This window comes from Calidris pugnax, unplaced genomic scaffold (assembly GCF_001431845.1).
Source record: "Calidris pugnax isolate Ruff unplaced genomic scaffold, ASM143184v1 scaffold20, whole genome shotgun sequence".
Taxonomy (NCBI): Eukaryota; Metazoa; Chordata; class Aves; order Charadriiformes; family Scolopacidae; genus Calidris; species Calidris pugnax.
The window spans coordinates 21,876,296-21,890,215 of record NW_015094510.1 but is presented as its reverse complement, the minus strand read 5'-3'; the positions used below and the strand labels follow the sequence as shown (position 1 = coordinate 21,890,215).

The 13,920-nt window shown below is 37.2% G+C and overlaps 1 protein-coding gene across 1 annotated transcript in view; it reads left to right on the top strand.

Annotated features, from left to right (window-relative positions):
- The window catches only part of BRCA2 (breast cancer 2), a 35,205-nt gene that overhangs the window by 18,819 nt on the left and 2,466 nt on the right, over positions 1–13,920 (top strand). Inside the window, exons 13-25 of the mRNA XM_014966075.1 lie at positions 710–779; positions 1,225–1,643; positions 2,632–2,822; positions 3,426–3,613; positions 5,921–6,091; positions 6,402–6,753; positions 7,423–7,578; positions 9,947–10,091; positions 10,624–10,745; positions 11,820–12,021; positions 12,252–12,418; positions 12,513–12,648; positions 13,377–13,633. Coding sequence (XP_014821561.1) covers positions 710–779; positions 1,225–1,643; positions 2,632–2,822; positions 3,426–3,613; positions 5,921–6,091; positions 6,402–6,753; positions 7,423–7,578; positions 9,947–10,091; positions 10,624–10,745; positions 11,820–12,021; positions 12,252–12,418; positions 12,513–12,648; positions 13,377–13,633 — 2,576 coding nt within the window. The remainder of the gene's footprint in view (positions 1–709; positions 780–1,224; positions 1,644–2,631; positions 2,823–3,425; positions 3,614–5,920; positions 6,092–6,401; positions 6,754–7,422; positions 7,579–9,946; positions 10,092–10,623; positions 10,746–11,819; positions 12,022–12,251; positions 12,419–12,512; positions 12,649–13,376; positions 13,634–13,920) is intronic.

Below are 13,920 nucleotides of genomic sequence, written 5' to 3'. Positions count from 1 at the left end.
TAGTAATGGAAATTCAGGGAAGCTGCTATGGGAAGGTCTCTGCTGATTTGAAATCACATGATTAATGACATACCTTATTGTGTAGAATCTAAATATATTACAGTGTACCACTTGTACAAGAATTCTGATTTCATTTCTAGCTCAGTAGGAATTTATCCAGTTTCTCACAGTCCTAAATCTCACAAATTCTAGTCTCAGTAGGAAGAATGTATTTTATTGACCTGTAACTTCTCAATTAAAAACTGTAGCTACAGGAAAATGAGAAGGTACTGGTAATTTCATCCTGTAATAATTTGTGAAGAATATACTTACTGATAAGTGTCTACATTACAGATGCTTTTAATATTTTGAGCCAGTAATATGGAGGCTTATGAAAGTCAAATCAAGGTTTTAAAGTCTGAGATGATGCTTTATGTGAGCCAGTTGGTGATTAGGGTATTAGGATAATGTTATTCCAGCTACAGCTTTTGGTTATGGGATAAGCTGGGTTCTTTAAGGAACTAGTTCTTTCTAAGCACTGGATGCTCTCACCTAGAATTCAGTAGAAGGATTTATCAAATATATTGGTTCAATCAGTATATTGGTTCCTGAACGCTGTTCTAAATCATATCTAAGCATAAAGCCAATGATTTAAAGAAGGTTTTAAATGGAATTTGTGAGTTGCCGCCAAAGAATAATTTTATACTTTTTTTTTCTAATTATCCTACAGGCATTTTCAAAGACAGAAGAAAATTTATGTACCATGTCCCTTTAAAACCCGTAACTTGTCAACCTTTTGGGTGAGAAATTTGTAATGTATTTTAGAGTTCTTCTGATGCAGTTTCTTAAAACCTTACAGGCCCTTGTAACTTTTAAAAAAATATGCTAATAATTTGCTATCCTTTATATAACTTTATAAAAGTTATATATATATATAAAACTTTAAAAATATATATAATTTTATAAAAGACTAATATTTTTTTCTTCAAAATAAACATATTAAAGTACCATATAACACATTGCTGCAGTAGACCAGTGAGATGCTAAACAAATTTTACACTTGCATTTCTCTTCTTGACAGATAGAACTTCAGTATTGAGTGTTTCAAGTGTCAAAGACTGCGGTTTTGTCTTTTATTGACGTAGTGTTGAAAGTTGTGTTACTAAATTCAGAATATCAAAATCCTGACCAAGATTTTTGTCAGGAAGCTGAAACCTGTATATTTAAATGTTTTCATCTCTGTAGGGCTACTAAAGAACGACAAGAAGTGAGGAATCCTACCCTTACTCTGCCAGATCAAGACTTCAAAGGATTCAAATCTAAACCTGCCATTTTTCAGCACTGTGCACTGAGGCAGGCCTCAATTGGTCCTTCAGGAGTTTCTACCCCGTGCAAGGCCTCAGCAAAAGAGAGTGAAGAAACAAGAAGCTCGTACAAATCTGGCAAAACTGCTAAAACTTTTATTCCACCCTTCAAAACCAAGCTGACATTTTCTACGGGTGAACAAGGCAGCAGCAGCAGATGTGACTCACCAATCAGCAAAAATATGGCTGAGGAGCCAGAATTACATCAGATCACAACTGAACAAAATGTTACTGAACCTCAAGATCACCAGTCTTGCATCCAGCACGCGGCAGACGCTGACCTAGAAAATGGCAATTTAGGTATTTTCAGATTTTGATCACTTAACTACTGTGAATACCAGAATTGTGAATATCAAAATTGAACCTTTAAGGGTTTTGTATATTTTGCCAGACTTCTTTTTTTAAATAAAAAGAAGCTTCTTTTTAAGCTTTTTCTTTTTGGCAGGAAAATTAGCAAATAATTATTTTCCTAATAACCTATATTGCACTCCTATAAAACATACGCAGTTCATCTCCGAAGTTAACTAAGAACATGAAAAAATTGTTCTCACACAGTGCTTCAGAAACAAGAAGGTTTATGTTTCATTTGATACTTGATTTTCTCTGCCTATTAAGTAAAATATTCTAGAAACCTTAATATACTTCATTCACTTTTATAGAAGGTTGTTTTAATTCTGTTTTCTAATTAAAATGTAGGCTTAACCTACAACAGCCTGTAACAGGCTGATAGTGTCATTTTCAAAGAGGCAGAGTTTAAATGCTCAACTGTTTGATTTTAGCATGTGGGCTTTTGCCTTCTGAGCTCTCTTGAGTGTTCCAGTGTGTGTGATTTCTGTAACTATTACAATCAAATTATCTGGATTTGTTTTTCAGAAGCACTCATGGTGTGTGTTTGAACAGGTGCATGAACGTTTGCAGAATTAGATCCCGTATTTACAGGCCAAAATCTCAGGATTGCAGACTTTGTAGTCATCATGAACTAATTTCTGTTCATTTGAAGTTTTCTTTGAAGATAGAGTTCAGTCTGAGGAGAAAAACATGTGGATTTAAGTTTAGTGCAGGGAATTATATATTCATATTCATTTCATATCATTAATTTCATTTAGATATTATTTAAATATCTTCAGTAAACTCTGCTTTTTAAATGCATTAAAGTTTGAATATTTAGAGTGGCTTAGAAAATATGCTTATTTGAATCTGCTTTTATAGTGTGGCTGTATATCTTAAGTCGATATCTACTGTAAAAAGGTTTTGATGGTTTGGGTTGTTTGGTTGGGTTGTTTTGCAGCTATGAACAAGATGATGACAAATCTCCGCTGTGCCAGAGATCTGCAGGAAATGAGAATTAAAAAGAAGTATAGGCAAAATATTAGCTCACAGCCAGGCAGTCTTTATGTCATTAAAACGACAGCAAGAAATAGAATCTCTCTGAAAACTGCAGTAGAAGAGAAATCTCCGAGTTTTTATTCTACAGAAGAGGTATGTTGATGTCTTTTTACTGCGTGTCTTTCCCAGGGTCTGTTCCTTACAACAAGCAAACAAAAACTCAGTAGCTTTTGAATAGATACATTCTTCAGGTTTGAGATAAGTATTTACAGTAGCTGTTACACCAGTTGCTACAGTTGTTAAGAAGCTTTGCCAGAGTTTTTAAGACTATTCCAAATAATAAAAGTCATAATAATGGACTCTACAGTCTTACAATCAAAGAAGAGAAGTATCAAATAAGGAAAAAATCCACCAGTTATAGTTGCTATTGACTTTTAACCCACATGAAGAGCTTTTTAAGACAACAGTTAAAACTTAAGCTTGTGTAAGTCTATATCAAAAGCCTCTTGCTTTTGACACAGTGAAGGTACAAACCTATTGAATTTTTTTAAACGCTTTTAAAGCACAATGTGATGCTGCTGTTCTGCTAAAATAATTGCTGGGAATTCCTCCATTCTGCTTAGATTACATGCAAAAGACAATGTCAGGCAAAAGTTGCCTCAGCCTATTTGAATTTATAACATTACGTATAAAAACTCTTAGCTGGATTCTTGCTGTATTGTCATTATTTTGTCTTTTTCATCTGATTTTTTGCAGCTTTATACATACGGCGTTTCAAAACATTGCGTACAAGTGAACAGCACAAACGCGGAATCTTTCCAGTTTCTCCTCAAAGACTTTTTCAGTAAGGAGTATTTATTAGCTGGAAATGGGATACAGCTTGCTGATGGAGGTTGGCTAATACCTACAGATGAGGGAAAAGCTGGAAAAAAGGAGTTTTACAGGTACTAATACTTATGTACTTGAGGCAAGTATGCTATTTATTGGTTAGTGATTCTTTCATCCCCTAGAGTAAATCTTTGTGATGTATTTTAAACCTCTGACTTCTTTCCTTCTGTGCAGTTTTTAGTACATCTTTGTTACTGCAAATGAAGGTACTGTAGGGCTGTACATTTACTGTGTAGACTGATGTTGTTAGTGATCTTCACTGACCTTTAAAGAAAGCATACAAAGTCAATTTAGAAAATTTCCGGGGATTCTTCAGCAGTGTAAATAGTCTAGAAAAGTATTACTGTTTTCTGTTAATTCAGCACTCTACCATTTTGTTTAGTTACCAATACTGGTTGGAAAAGTCCCATGGGAGGAAGCCCTGAGGGGGCAATACCATCCCTGGTTCTGTGTTTCCCTCCAGTGATGACGCGATGGTTGAACGTTTTGGGGATGTACCTTGCTAGATGAAACGTTCCTACAGAGCATTTATGGCAGATGCCTAAAGGACTGTCTGGGATGTTCATCCACATGCAGTTACAGTGCAGGGCCTCTTGCCTACATGTCAGTGTTCTGGAGTTGTGTGCATTTTAGAAAGCATGCTGGTCACTTTTCTTAGGTAAACCTGCTATTTCGAAGCTGACGAGGAAAGCCACTACACAAATTAATAGGAAACATGAGGTTTGAGGTTGCTTTTGGGAAGAAGCAGTAGATCTCTGGGAACAAAGCATCCATCTCTGGATCGGTGTGTCTGCAGTCTGCTGCTTAGGCATGTTGGAGATAATCTTGATTAATTTCACACAATTTTCCTGTGAGTGGGAAAGGTATTAAAGTATTTGCATAAAACATCTTATGCCAAGATGTGCCAAATGTTGGGCTTTTTAGACAGTCCAACTTCTTGTTACAGAGGCCGCTTGTCTTAATAATAGTTTTCAGATGTGCTCCTGGTTCTGCGGTCAGGCCATCAGATAGATGGCTTTCCCCACATTTATTTTTCAGAAGCAGCAGAGAGAAACCACCAACATACATTCTGGGTTATTCAGCATCCCAAAATAACCACAGTGGTTTTGGTGGCAGCACCTGCCCTGGGTGGCAGTGTTCACCTGATCTGAATACCAGATATGCTCTCCAGCAATTTGTAGTGTTTGTTCTTCAAGAGGTTGCCTTCAATTCCTGTATCTTGTCTGGGTTTATTATATGTTAAAGCATATGGTTGAGAATAAATACTTCTGGTCGGCTGAATCAGTCTTTTTATCTTTTTAAGTATATTAACTGAATCTCGATCAACAAGAATATATATTTCTTCATTTAGTCATCTGTGTTTAGGATCTTAAAGACAAAACTCAGTTCAAGATTAACTCCTGAATTGCAATATCCTTCACGAAAGATCACAGAGTATCTCCTAAAGTTTGAGATTAATTATTAGTACAACAGAATCACAGAATCAGAAAGAGATCAGAAGAGAGAACAGAAGAGATCTAAGCAACATGATGGTCATACCTGCTTTTTTCCTTCCTATATATGATTTTTTGGCTTTTAAAATGTTACTTTTGTTCTCTCAACTGCAATACAGTTCCTTAAAATCTTCACGAGGCTTTCTGACAAGTTGGAAATTGACTTTTTAATAGGAGTTATCTTTTGTTCTGATCAGTCTAATGGCTTAGCTATTTGAATCTCTGGTCTAATTCTTTCTCTTCCTCCTGAAAGAAAATAGCCTTCCTAGTGACTGAGAGAGCTAGAAAAAAATAGATGTTTCTAACCCAGCTCATGCGGGTCACGATGGTACAGCTTGGACTCCACACGGAATGAAAGTTCATTTGAGTGGTCACTCAATGGAGAGAAGAAAGTTCTTCAATAGCAACTGGAAGTTCTTTGAAATGTGTTGTCCACGTGCATGCTTAAAAGAAAAAAAACAACTCAAAAAGAAAACACTCAAACTGCAACTCTAGAAACTGCGAAGTAGAGTGGGATGGATTGTAATGAACTCATGAAAGAAATGGTAAATTTCAGGGCTGGAAGGGAATAGAGGACACCTCTGTCCCTCCGTGCTCTGTGTATAACTGCATGAAGAAGATGGGGCCTGTCCCTGGAGCTGCTGCTAGGGCTCTAAGTCTCCATTTCAAGTTCATGCTGCCAGGGTGTATAAGGACAGAACTTCCATAATCAGATCGGGTTATGGAATGTAACCTTCCTGTTTTCTCTGTAATAAATATTCCGTTGTTAATGCTGCCTGTGTATATACACCGAATACAATGCTAGAGAAAAATAGGTGAGGAAAAACTTACAGTGGATTTCAGGTTAATTTATTAACAATTTATCTGCAGAGCCCTCTGTGACACTCCTGGTGTGGATCCCAAGCTAATAACAGAGGCCTGGGTTTACAATCACTACAGGTGGATTGTATGGAAACTGGCAGCCATGGAAGTATCTTTTCCACATGAATTTGCAAACAGATGCTTGACACCAGAAACAGTGCTGTTGCAGCTGAAATATAGGTATGTGTATAGCAATGTATTTGGAGTTGTAATTTGTGGTACTGTGTGCTTTCTAGTTCATATTACAAAATAAGCACCTCTGCCTTGCATTTATTGCTTATCATAATGCTTATATTGTTAAAGCTAGGCCTATCAATATTAAAATTGTAGTGCATGTTATTTGCAAAAATTCAGATAACATTTGCTTGGCTACAGTGGTACTTAATCATGTAGATTGATTTTCCTTAAAAGCAATTGTAGCAAACTATTGCTTAATCAATGTGATGGATTTTGTTAGCTTTAACAAAGCATCATGAATTCTTTTTTGTAGGTATGATTTGGAAGTTGATAAAAGTAAACGATCAGCAATCAAAAAAATAACAGAAAGAGATGATGCAGCAGGTAAAACCCTTGTACTGTGCATTTCTAAAATCATATCGCTAAACACCGTTGTATCTCCTACCAGTAGCAATAAGAATGTGGAAAGTAAAAAAGCAGCAGCAATCATTGAAGTTACTGATGGCTGGTATGGGATTAGAGCTCTTCTGGATCCACCTCTCAAAGCTTTCTTACGTAGAAGAAGGCTGACTGTTGGTCAGAAGATCATAGTGCATGGAGCAGAACTCGTTGGCTCTCCAAATGGATGTACGCCACTGGAAGCCCCAGATTCCCTTATGTTAAAGGTAAACCAAAATATTAGTTCAGCTTGACTGGATGTGACCAAGAGATGTGATAGATGCTATTTAGTTGAGCCACGTTTTGCAAACAGAAATAAATTTGCCAGGGCTTTATGAACAGACAAAGTTTTGTCGAAGTTTAATAACCAGATTTGTAAGATATGACACAAGGCAGCTGACACTGTTATAATACACAATTCTGCCAAGTTTTGCTGTGAGTTTTGACAGTTTCAGCTCTTTAATTTGGTTAAGCACCAACTTGCAAAAGTATTTATCCATCACAGACAATACAGAAGTTGGAGGAAGAATGGGGGGAAAAAAACAGGTCATCAGAGGGTGGGCTTGGGGAGGAGAGTCTTGACTTGTTTGAGGATGATTAAAGTGTTGGGTGAAGTTTCAGCATAAAAATTTTGCTCTTCTGCTAAAAGCAATGGCTGATCTCATAGATGCTCATTTCCCAGAGAATTTTAACTCATCAAATTTTTAGTTCCTGTTTAAAATACATTCTTTAATGTGAAAAGAAACCGTGAAATTAAAATGTAACACATTGGGGTGCAAAGATGTGATATGCTTAGTGAGGTCAGTGTGAAAATAGTCCTTCCTCTAGATGTAATAAGTTGGATATTTTTTTAACCTACCAGTGACAGTTTATCCTTCAACATGTAACTTGTTCAGATTTCAGCAAACAGCACTCGCTGCGCGCGATGGAATGCAAAACTCGGATTTCATCGGGATCCCAGACCTTTCCCTTTGCCTTTGTCATCGCTTTACAGTGAGGGTGGTGCAGTGGGGTGTATTGATGTGGTTATTCAAAGAGCTTACCCTATTCAGGTATGATATGAGTATTTTATGAATCTAACAGGTTCTATGAGATCTAAATTATATTAGTTAATGGCTACATCATTCCTCAAATCAGGCATAATATAGGGAGCTAAAAAATTTAAGAAAATGTCCCATTATGTGTAAAATGAACAGGAGTGGTTCTTGCAGCATGCATGTATTTAATATTTCAGGACTGGAGTATCCTGCTGTAAGAAGAATTTGAATTTGAGCTCAGTATCTTCTGGTTTGCTGTGCTTTCAGCTTCAAAAAGCCAGAAATAATTGAATTTCAGTTCTCTAATCTAAAAATCATAGCACTTTTGTTTTAAAGGAGAAAAACAACATTGACGGTTACAACTCCAAGTAGAAGTAAAACCCATTTTTTTCTGTCATTAACATATATATCCCTGCAAAGAAGTTAAATATTAATAACCATTAGTAATATTACATTTTCTTACATCTAGCTGGCTATATTATGTAGGATCTATTACTTAAAAATAGTACTGAAAAGACAATGTGATTATGGTGTAAAATAGAATGAACATCTTTTAAATACCACTTGATATCCAGATGTTTTAAATATGGTCAGACTTCACGGTAAGTATTTTCTTTTATAACAATATCAACTACAAAAAGAAACTATTTTTATTTAGTAATCAGTCCTCTTAACGTTAACAGTTTCACCAGGACACAACTTCCAGATTTTGTTAACTTTTCCCAGAATATGTTACGCTTGGCATGTACATATAGGGCGGGTGGTTTTTTTTTTTCATTGCTTTCTTCCTAAAGCCTTATAGAACTGTTGGTCGATGTAGGAGGCATTCTGCAAATGTAATAGCAATATTTGGTTTGGATCATTGCTTTGATACTTAGAGAGTTAGTTTAATGGGGGAAATTGCAGCACTTACTATGTGGACTGCCTGATAGAACTAACATTTATTTAGGTCCCAGAAAGGGGACTGTAATCTGTAACCGCCTCGCAGTACGTGGTTTCCAGGCTGGGGGGGAAAGTGGTGCTTTGTATGAGATTGATGTGCTGATGTAGATTATTATTATTATTATTTTTAAAAACACTGAGACTCCTACTCAAACATAGCAAAATTATAAGAAGACTTGGGCTGTCTTTCTTCTTTTACCTCAAGAGTCAAGGACTGTAGGAATCACAGTAACCCTAATTAAAGGTGTCAAACTGGGAATAGTGTAGGAAATCCATGGCATGCGGTTAATGAGGTGGGCAGAGCCTGTTTCAACAATTCACTGCCTCATAAAGATCCGTCCTTCAGCCTTCCCTCATCCTGCTCTCATCATACTCTTTTGCTGCTTCTCTGCAGCAGCAGCTGCAGGAGGGGAGGGGAGCAGATTTAGATTGGAGATCAGGAGAAAGTTCTTTACTGTGAGGGTGGTGGAGCACTGGAACAGGTTGCCCAGGGAGGTGGTTGAGGCCCCATCCCTGGAGATATTCAAGGAGAGGCTCGATGAGGCCCTGGGCAACCTGGTCTAGTTGGGGGTGTCCCTGCTGACTGTGGGGAGGTCGGACTAGATGACCTTTGGAGGTCCTGGACAACTCTATGACTCTATGATTCTGTGCTAAACCTGGAGCTCACCTGATCCTGTTGCTTAGCTAATTCACTAAACCAGAACAAACTAACTAATAATAATACATTTTTTAAAAACCGCAAAAAACCACCACCACAACAGACTGCTGTCTGTTGAATTAACAGACTGATGTGGTCTGATGAGGTCAGACACGTGCTAAAGACAGTGCCAGGAGAAGATGAGACTGTGCAGCAAAGAGGAAGGGAAGGGACCACTTTCAGCAGCAGTGACCTCTTTGTTTGGCTCCTGCCTCTTCAGATCAGGCAAGGCAGTTCTGGCAGGGTTGTGGACAAGGCTGTAGTGCTACGGAACCATTTCAGGCAGAAAAAGTTTAAGAGCATCAGCAGAACAACATCATAGTTATTTTACAGCATCTAATGTAGCATGTTAGACAGTACTGTTGATGTGGAAAGAAAAATTGGGTAGATGCAGTTCTGGTACATTTTTAAGCATTGAGTTTGATGGTATCTTAATGTATCTAGCAGTGGGATCCAGCTATCTACTAAATTACATCAGTGATGCCTGTTACTAGAAGCTATGGTTTCTTCAGCTGTTAAATCATGCAGTTTTGACTACCGCTTCCTTTCTGTGTATCTTTAAAGTGAATATTTATCAACCAATGCTGTAGGGTTTTTCCTTTTATCTATTATACTGAAAAAACTTACGATCTACTACTGCCTGTTTATTTTTGAAAGCATTTTTGCTTAACAGTGAGTATTAGAAGGAAGCTGAAGTTAAACATTTAAAAAAGGCTGGGTTTTATTTGAATCTTTTTATTTCAGTGGATGGAAAAGACGTCAGCTGGTTCATACGTTTTTCGTAACAGCCGCGCTGAAGAAAGGGAAGCTGCCAAGCATGCAGAGGATCAACAAAAGAAACTGGAAGCTCTGTTTGCAAAAATCCAAGCAGAATATGAAAAGCATGAAGGTAAAGCTTTCATTGTTTCAGAACATGTAATAAGAACACAAAAGTTTTTTTGGCATTTACAGAAGAGTTCAAAGGAACTGGCAAAAACTACTCTGGTGATAGAGAAGCAGAGACAGGGTGTTGGGTTGTTTTCTTTGTTGTTGTTGTTTTCATGTAGTATTGCTTTAGGTGTTTTACTTCCTATGTGTCAAGATCTTTCAGTACAAGATACTTAACTGCAAAGCCAAGCCAATAAGCATATATCTAGGAAACTCTTCCTGAATGTATCGGTAGCCAGGCTACTAAAAAAATTACCATTGAGCTGATGCTCAGGGAAGTGCTACAAAATTGTAGAATTGTTAATTCCTTTCTCTTCAAAGCCCTAACAGTGCAGTATTTCACCCCAATGTGGGCGCTGCTTAGGATGTATCTCGGTAGACCCGAACACTAAGACTGAGCATCTTTCCTCACAAACACTCTGACATAACGATGTCCGTCTTTCACTTTTAAAGCATTTTGGTTGTACTCAACACTATGGCTTGTTTTTCAACAGAGAGAACTAACAGAAAAACACCGAGATCACGCATAGTCACAAGACAGCAGATCCATAATTTGCAAGATGGTGCAGAACTTTATGAAGCAATTCAGAACACGTCTGATCCTGCTTATATGGAGGTAACTGTAGATCCTACTGGGCTAATTTTGAAATGCTTGTGGAATAATTTACAATTTAGTACCTCCTGCTAAAATCAACCATTAAATTATTATTAATTTTTCCTGCCTTTTGAGATTTTCTACTGCATGCTTATTGCTAAATAAACGAAGAACAAAAATTTTGAAACTATTTTAATGAAGGGTTGTTGAAATAGGTTAATAATATCTTGGATTGCAAAACAGAATGCTACTTTCTCTTGATATAAAAATCCAGGCTATTAACTATTAAAAGTTAATGTTACTTGTAATTTTTTGCTTTGCCTTGCTTATAGAAAACTAAATGCATCTTGTAAGTGTTGAGTTTCACATGCTTATTCTTGCATACAGTTCACTGAAGTGTTTGAATGATTATATTGTCATTGTCATCACCACTTTTATTTTATTGTCACAACTTTTATTATATTGTCTTCACAATTTTGAAGTCTTTATGCCTGTGTTAATAAAGATGCAGGCGACTAGTCCCTGCCAGTTGTTAAAAATTAAATGCATGCCTCGCCTTTTGCAAGTCAGGATTCTTAACTGTTATAAAACCAGACGATCTGTGACTTCATTGGATAAAATGTTACACATATCTGTGGTGCTACATGTAAAGGCATCTGGATCTTGAAGGCCTGGTCAGAAGGGTTAATGCCCCTGATACATTTTAGTGTAAATCACTGTCAGCTCAGAAATAGCCACCTGCAGAGAGGTGCAACTCTTCCTCTTATGGAAGTTTTTTCTGATATTTCTTATGAAATAGAAAAGCATGCCTGTTATATTAAATATTCATCTTAGTTGTGCACTCTTAAGCTGGCTTCTCACTAATTATCACGTACGATCAGTGTGCAATGTAGTGCTTAGACAATGGAGCACCAGCTGAGTACCAGTCAAGACTGTTGTGTTAACATACCTTATTTCAAGTCCTAGGAGTATATCAGTTGAACAAGAAATTGCTTATAAGGGATGAAAACTTAAGAAAGAGGCTACCAAAAAAATCCTGTCAAGATTTTTAAAATTAATAAAAAAGATACTGAATACTTTTTCCCTTGGTTACAGGGATATCTCAGTGAAGACCAATTAAAAGCTTTGAATGCTTACAGGCAGCTGATGAATGATAAAAAGCAAAGTCAGATACAGGAAGAATTCAAGAAGGCTTTAGAATCAGCAGAACATGAAGAAAACGGTTATTCGAAAAGAGACGTGTCTACTGTATGGAAATTATGTGTGGTAGACTACAGAAAGCAAGAAAAACATAAAGGTTAGTACTTAGAAACTTATGAATAACTTTTATCTGAACATGTTAAATGGCCAACATAACAGAATTGAAGAGTTTCACAACAGTACTCCAGCTTGCCTGTTAATGTTCCAGGTTTTATTTGGGTTTTGGTTTGGGGCTCTTGGGTGGGAGGGTATGTTGCTGATTTCTTTTGTTTAAAAGCCTTCAAATTAGTATTGCACAGCTAATATATCTTAATTTCATATTGTTAGGAGTGATACTGAGTATCTGGCGTCCACTGCTAGATGTTTGTTCATTGTTAAAGGAAGGCAGTCGGTTCAGAATCTACCAGCTGTTAACATCACAGTTCAAAGGAAGATCAGATTCAATTAACATACAATTAACAGCAACAAAGAAAACTCAGTATCTACAACTATCAGTAAGTGCTTTAACTGCATAAAGATGTATCAATAAAATGTATCTCAGTGTAGATAAGCGTGTCATAAAAACTTAAAAATTTTGTGTTTCTTCAGGTATCACAGGAGATGCTGGTACAGATTTTCTTTCCAAGAAAGGCTCTAAAATTCACCAGTTTGTCAGATCCTTCTTTTCAGCCACCGTGTGCTGAAGTTGATTTAGTCGGAGTTGTAGTTTCTGTTAGCAGAACAGGTATGTTGTGGGCCACATTCATGTCCTCCATTGAGTAAGCACTATATTTTTTTTATTTCAAAAGTCAAAATGATCTTGGTGTTGTACCTGCATCTCAGGCCTGTGAAAACCTGCTGATACAGCCCATCACCATGATATGCTGGCAGATAATTCTGTTTTCCTGAAGAAAAATTGGAAGGATCCAAGCTCAAAAGAAGCTTTTCTTTATTTTGTTTTCCATAAGTGGTGAGACACTGGAACAGGTTGCCCAGAGAAGGTGTGGATGCCCCATCCGTGGAAGTGTTCAAGGCCAGGCTGGATGGGGCTTTGAGCAACCTGGTCTGGTGGGAGGTGTCCCTGCCCATGGCAGGGTGGTTAGAACTCGATGATCTTTAAGGTCCCTTCCAACCTAAACCATTCTGTGATCCTAAGTAAGTTCTCACGTCTGTGTTCAGCAGCCCCAGAAGTAGCATCGTGCATGTCTGTGAGCTCCCTCTTCACCACAGGACCACAGGAGTATTGTTTTTAAGCACTGGAACACAGACTTAAAATTGTTTTCTGTAATCAGCAGGGAGATATTGTGGAATATGAATGAAGCATCAAACATCTGTTAGCGTGCAGATAGGCAGCCATGCTAGACTTACCAATTCTCTTTCAAGACCCATGTGATTTTTTCATAGCTACAAATTGCAACGATCAACCTTCATTTAAAGTTTTAAGGTTTAATTCAAACTTTCTCTTGCTTTTAGGTTTCGCTACTATGGTGTACTTATCTGATGAAAACTATAATTTGGTGGCAGTAAAGATCTGGACAGATCTCAGACACTTTGCTATTGAAGATATAGTTGTCCGTTGTTCGTTCATTTCTGCAAGCAACCTCCAGTGGCAATCTGAATTCAGATCAGAAATCCCTACGCTCTTGGCTGGAGAGCTTTCTGTGTTCTCAGCCAGTCCAAAGGAAAACTATCTTCAAGAGAAGGTTAATGAACTGAAAAGTATGATAGAGGTAAATCTGTAAATTTATAGTTAAATGATTAATTTTAGTTACTGCTGCGTTACATTCTTCACCAAAAAGTTCATTAGTACTAACAAATCTTTGAAACAAGTAATACACATAATGTTGAATTTGAGGGGATTTTGCAGGAGATGGAGTAAGGTGCTAATGCTCTTTTCCTTGAGGACTCTCCATATCACCTATTGAATATCTAATCCAGCTCAACCAACATTGTCTTCAGGATGTGCCACCAAATCTTCTTTGGTTAGCAAAAACATGGCACCTGTCAATAGGGAACC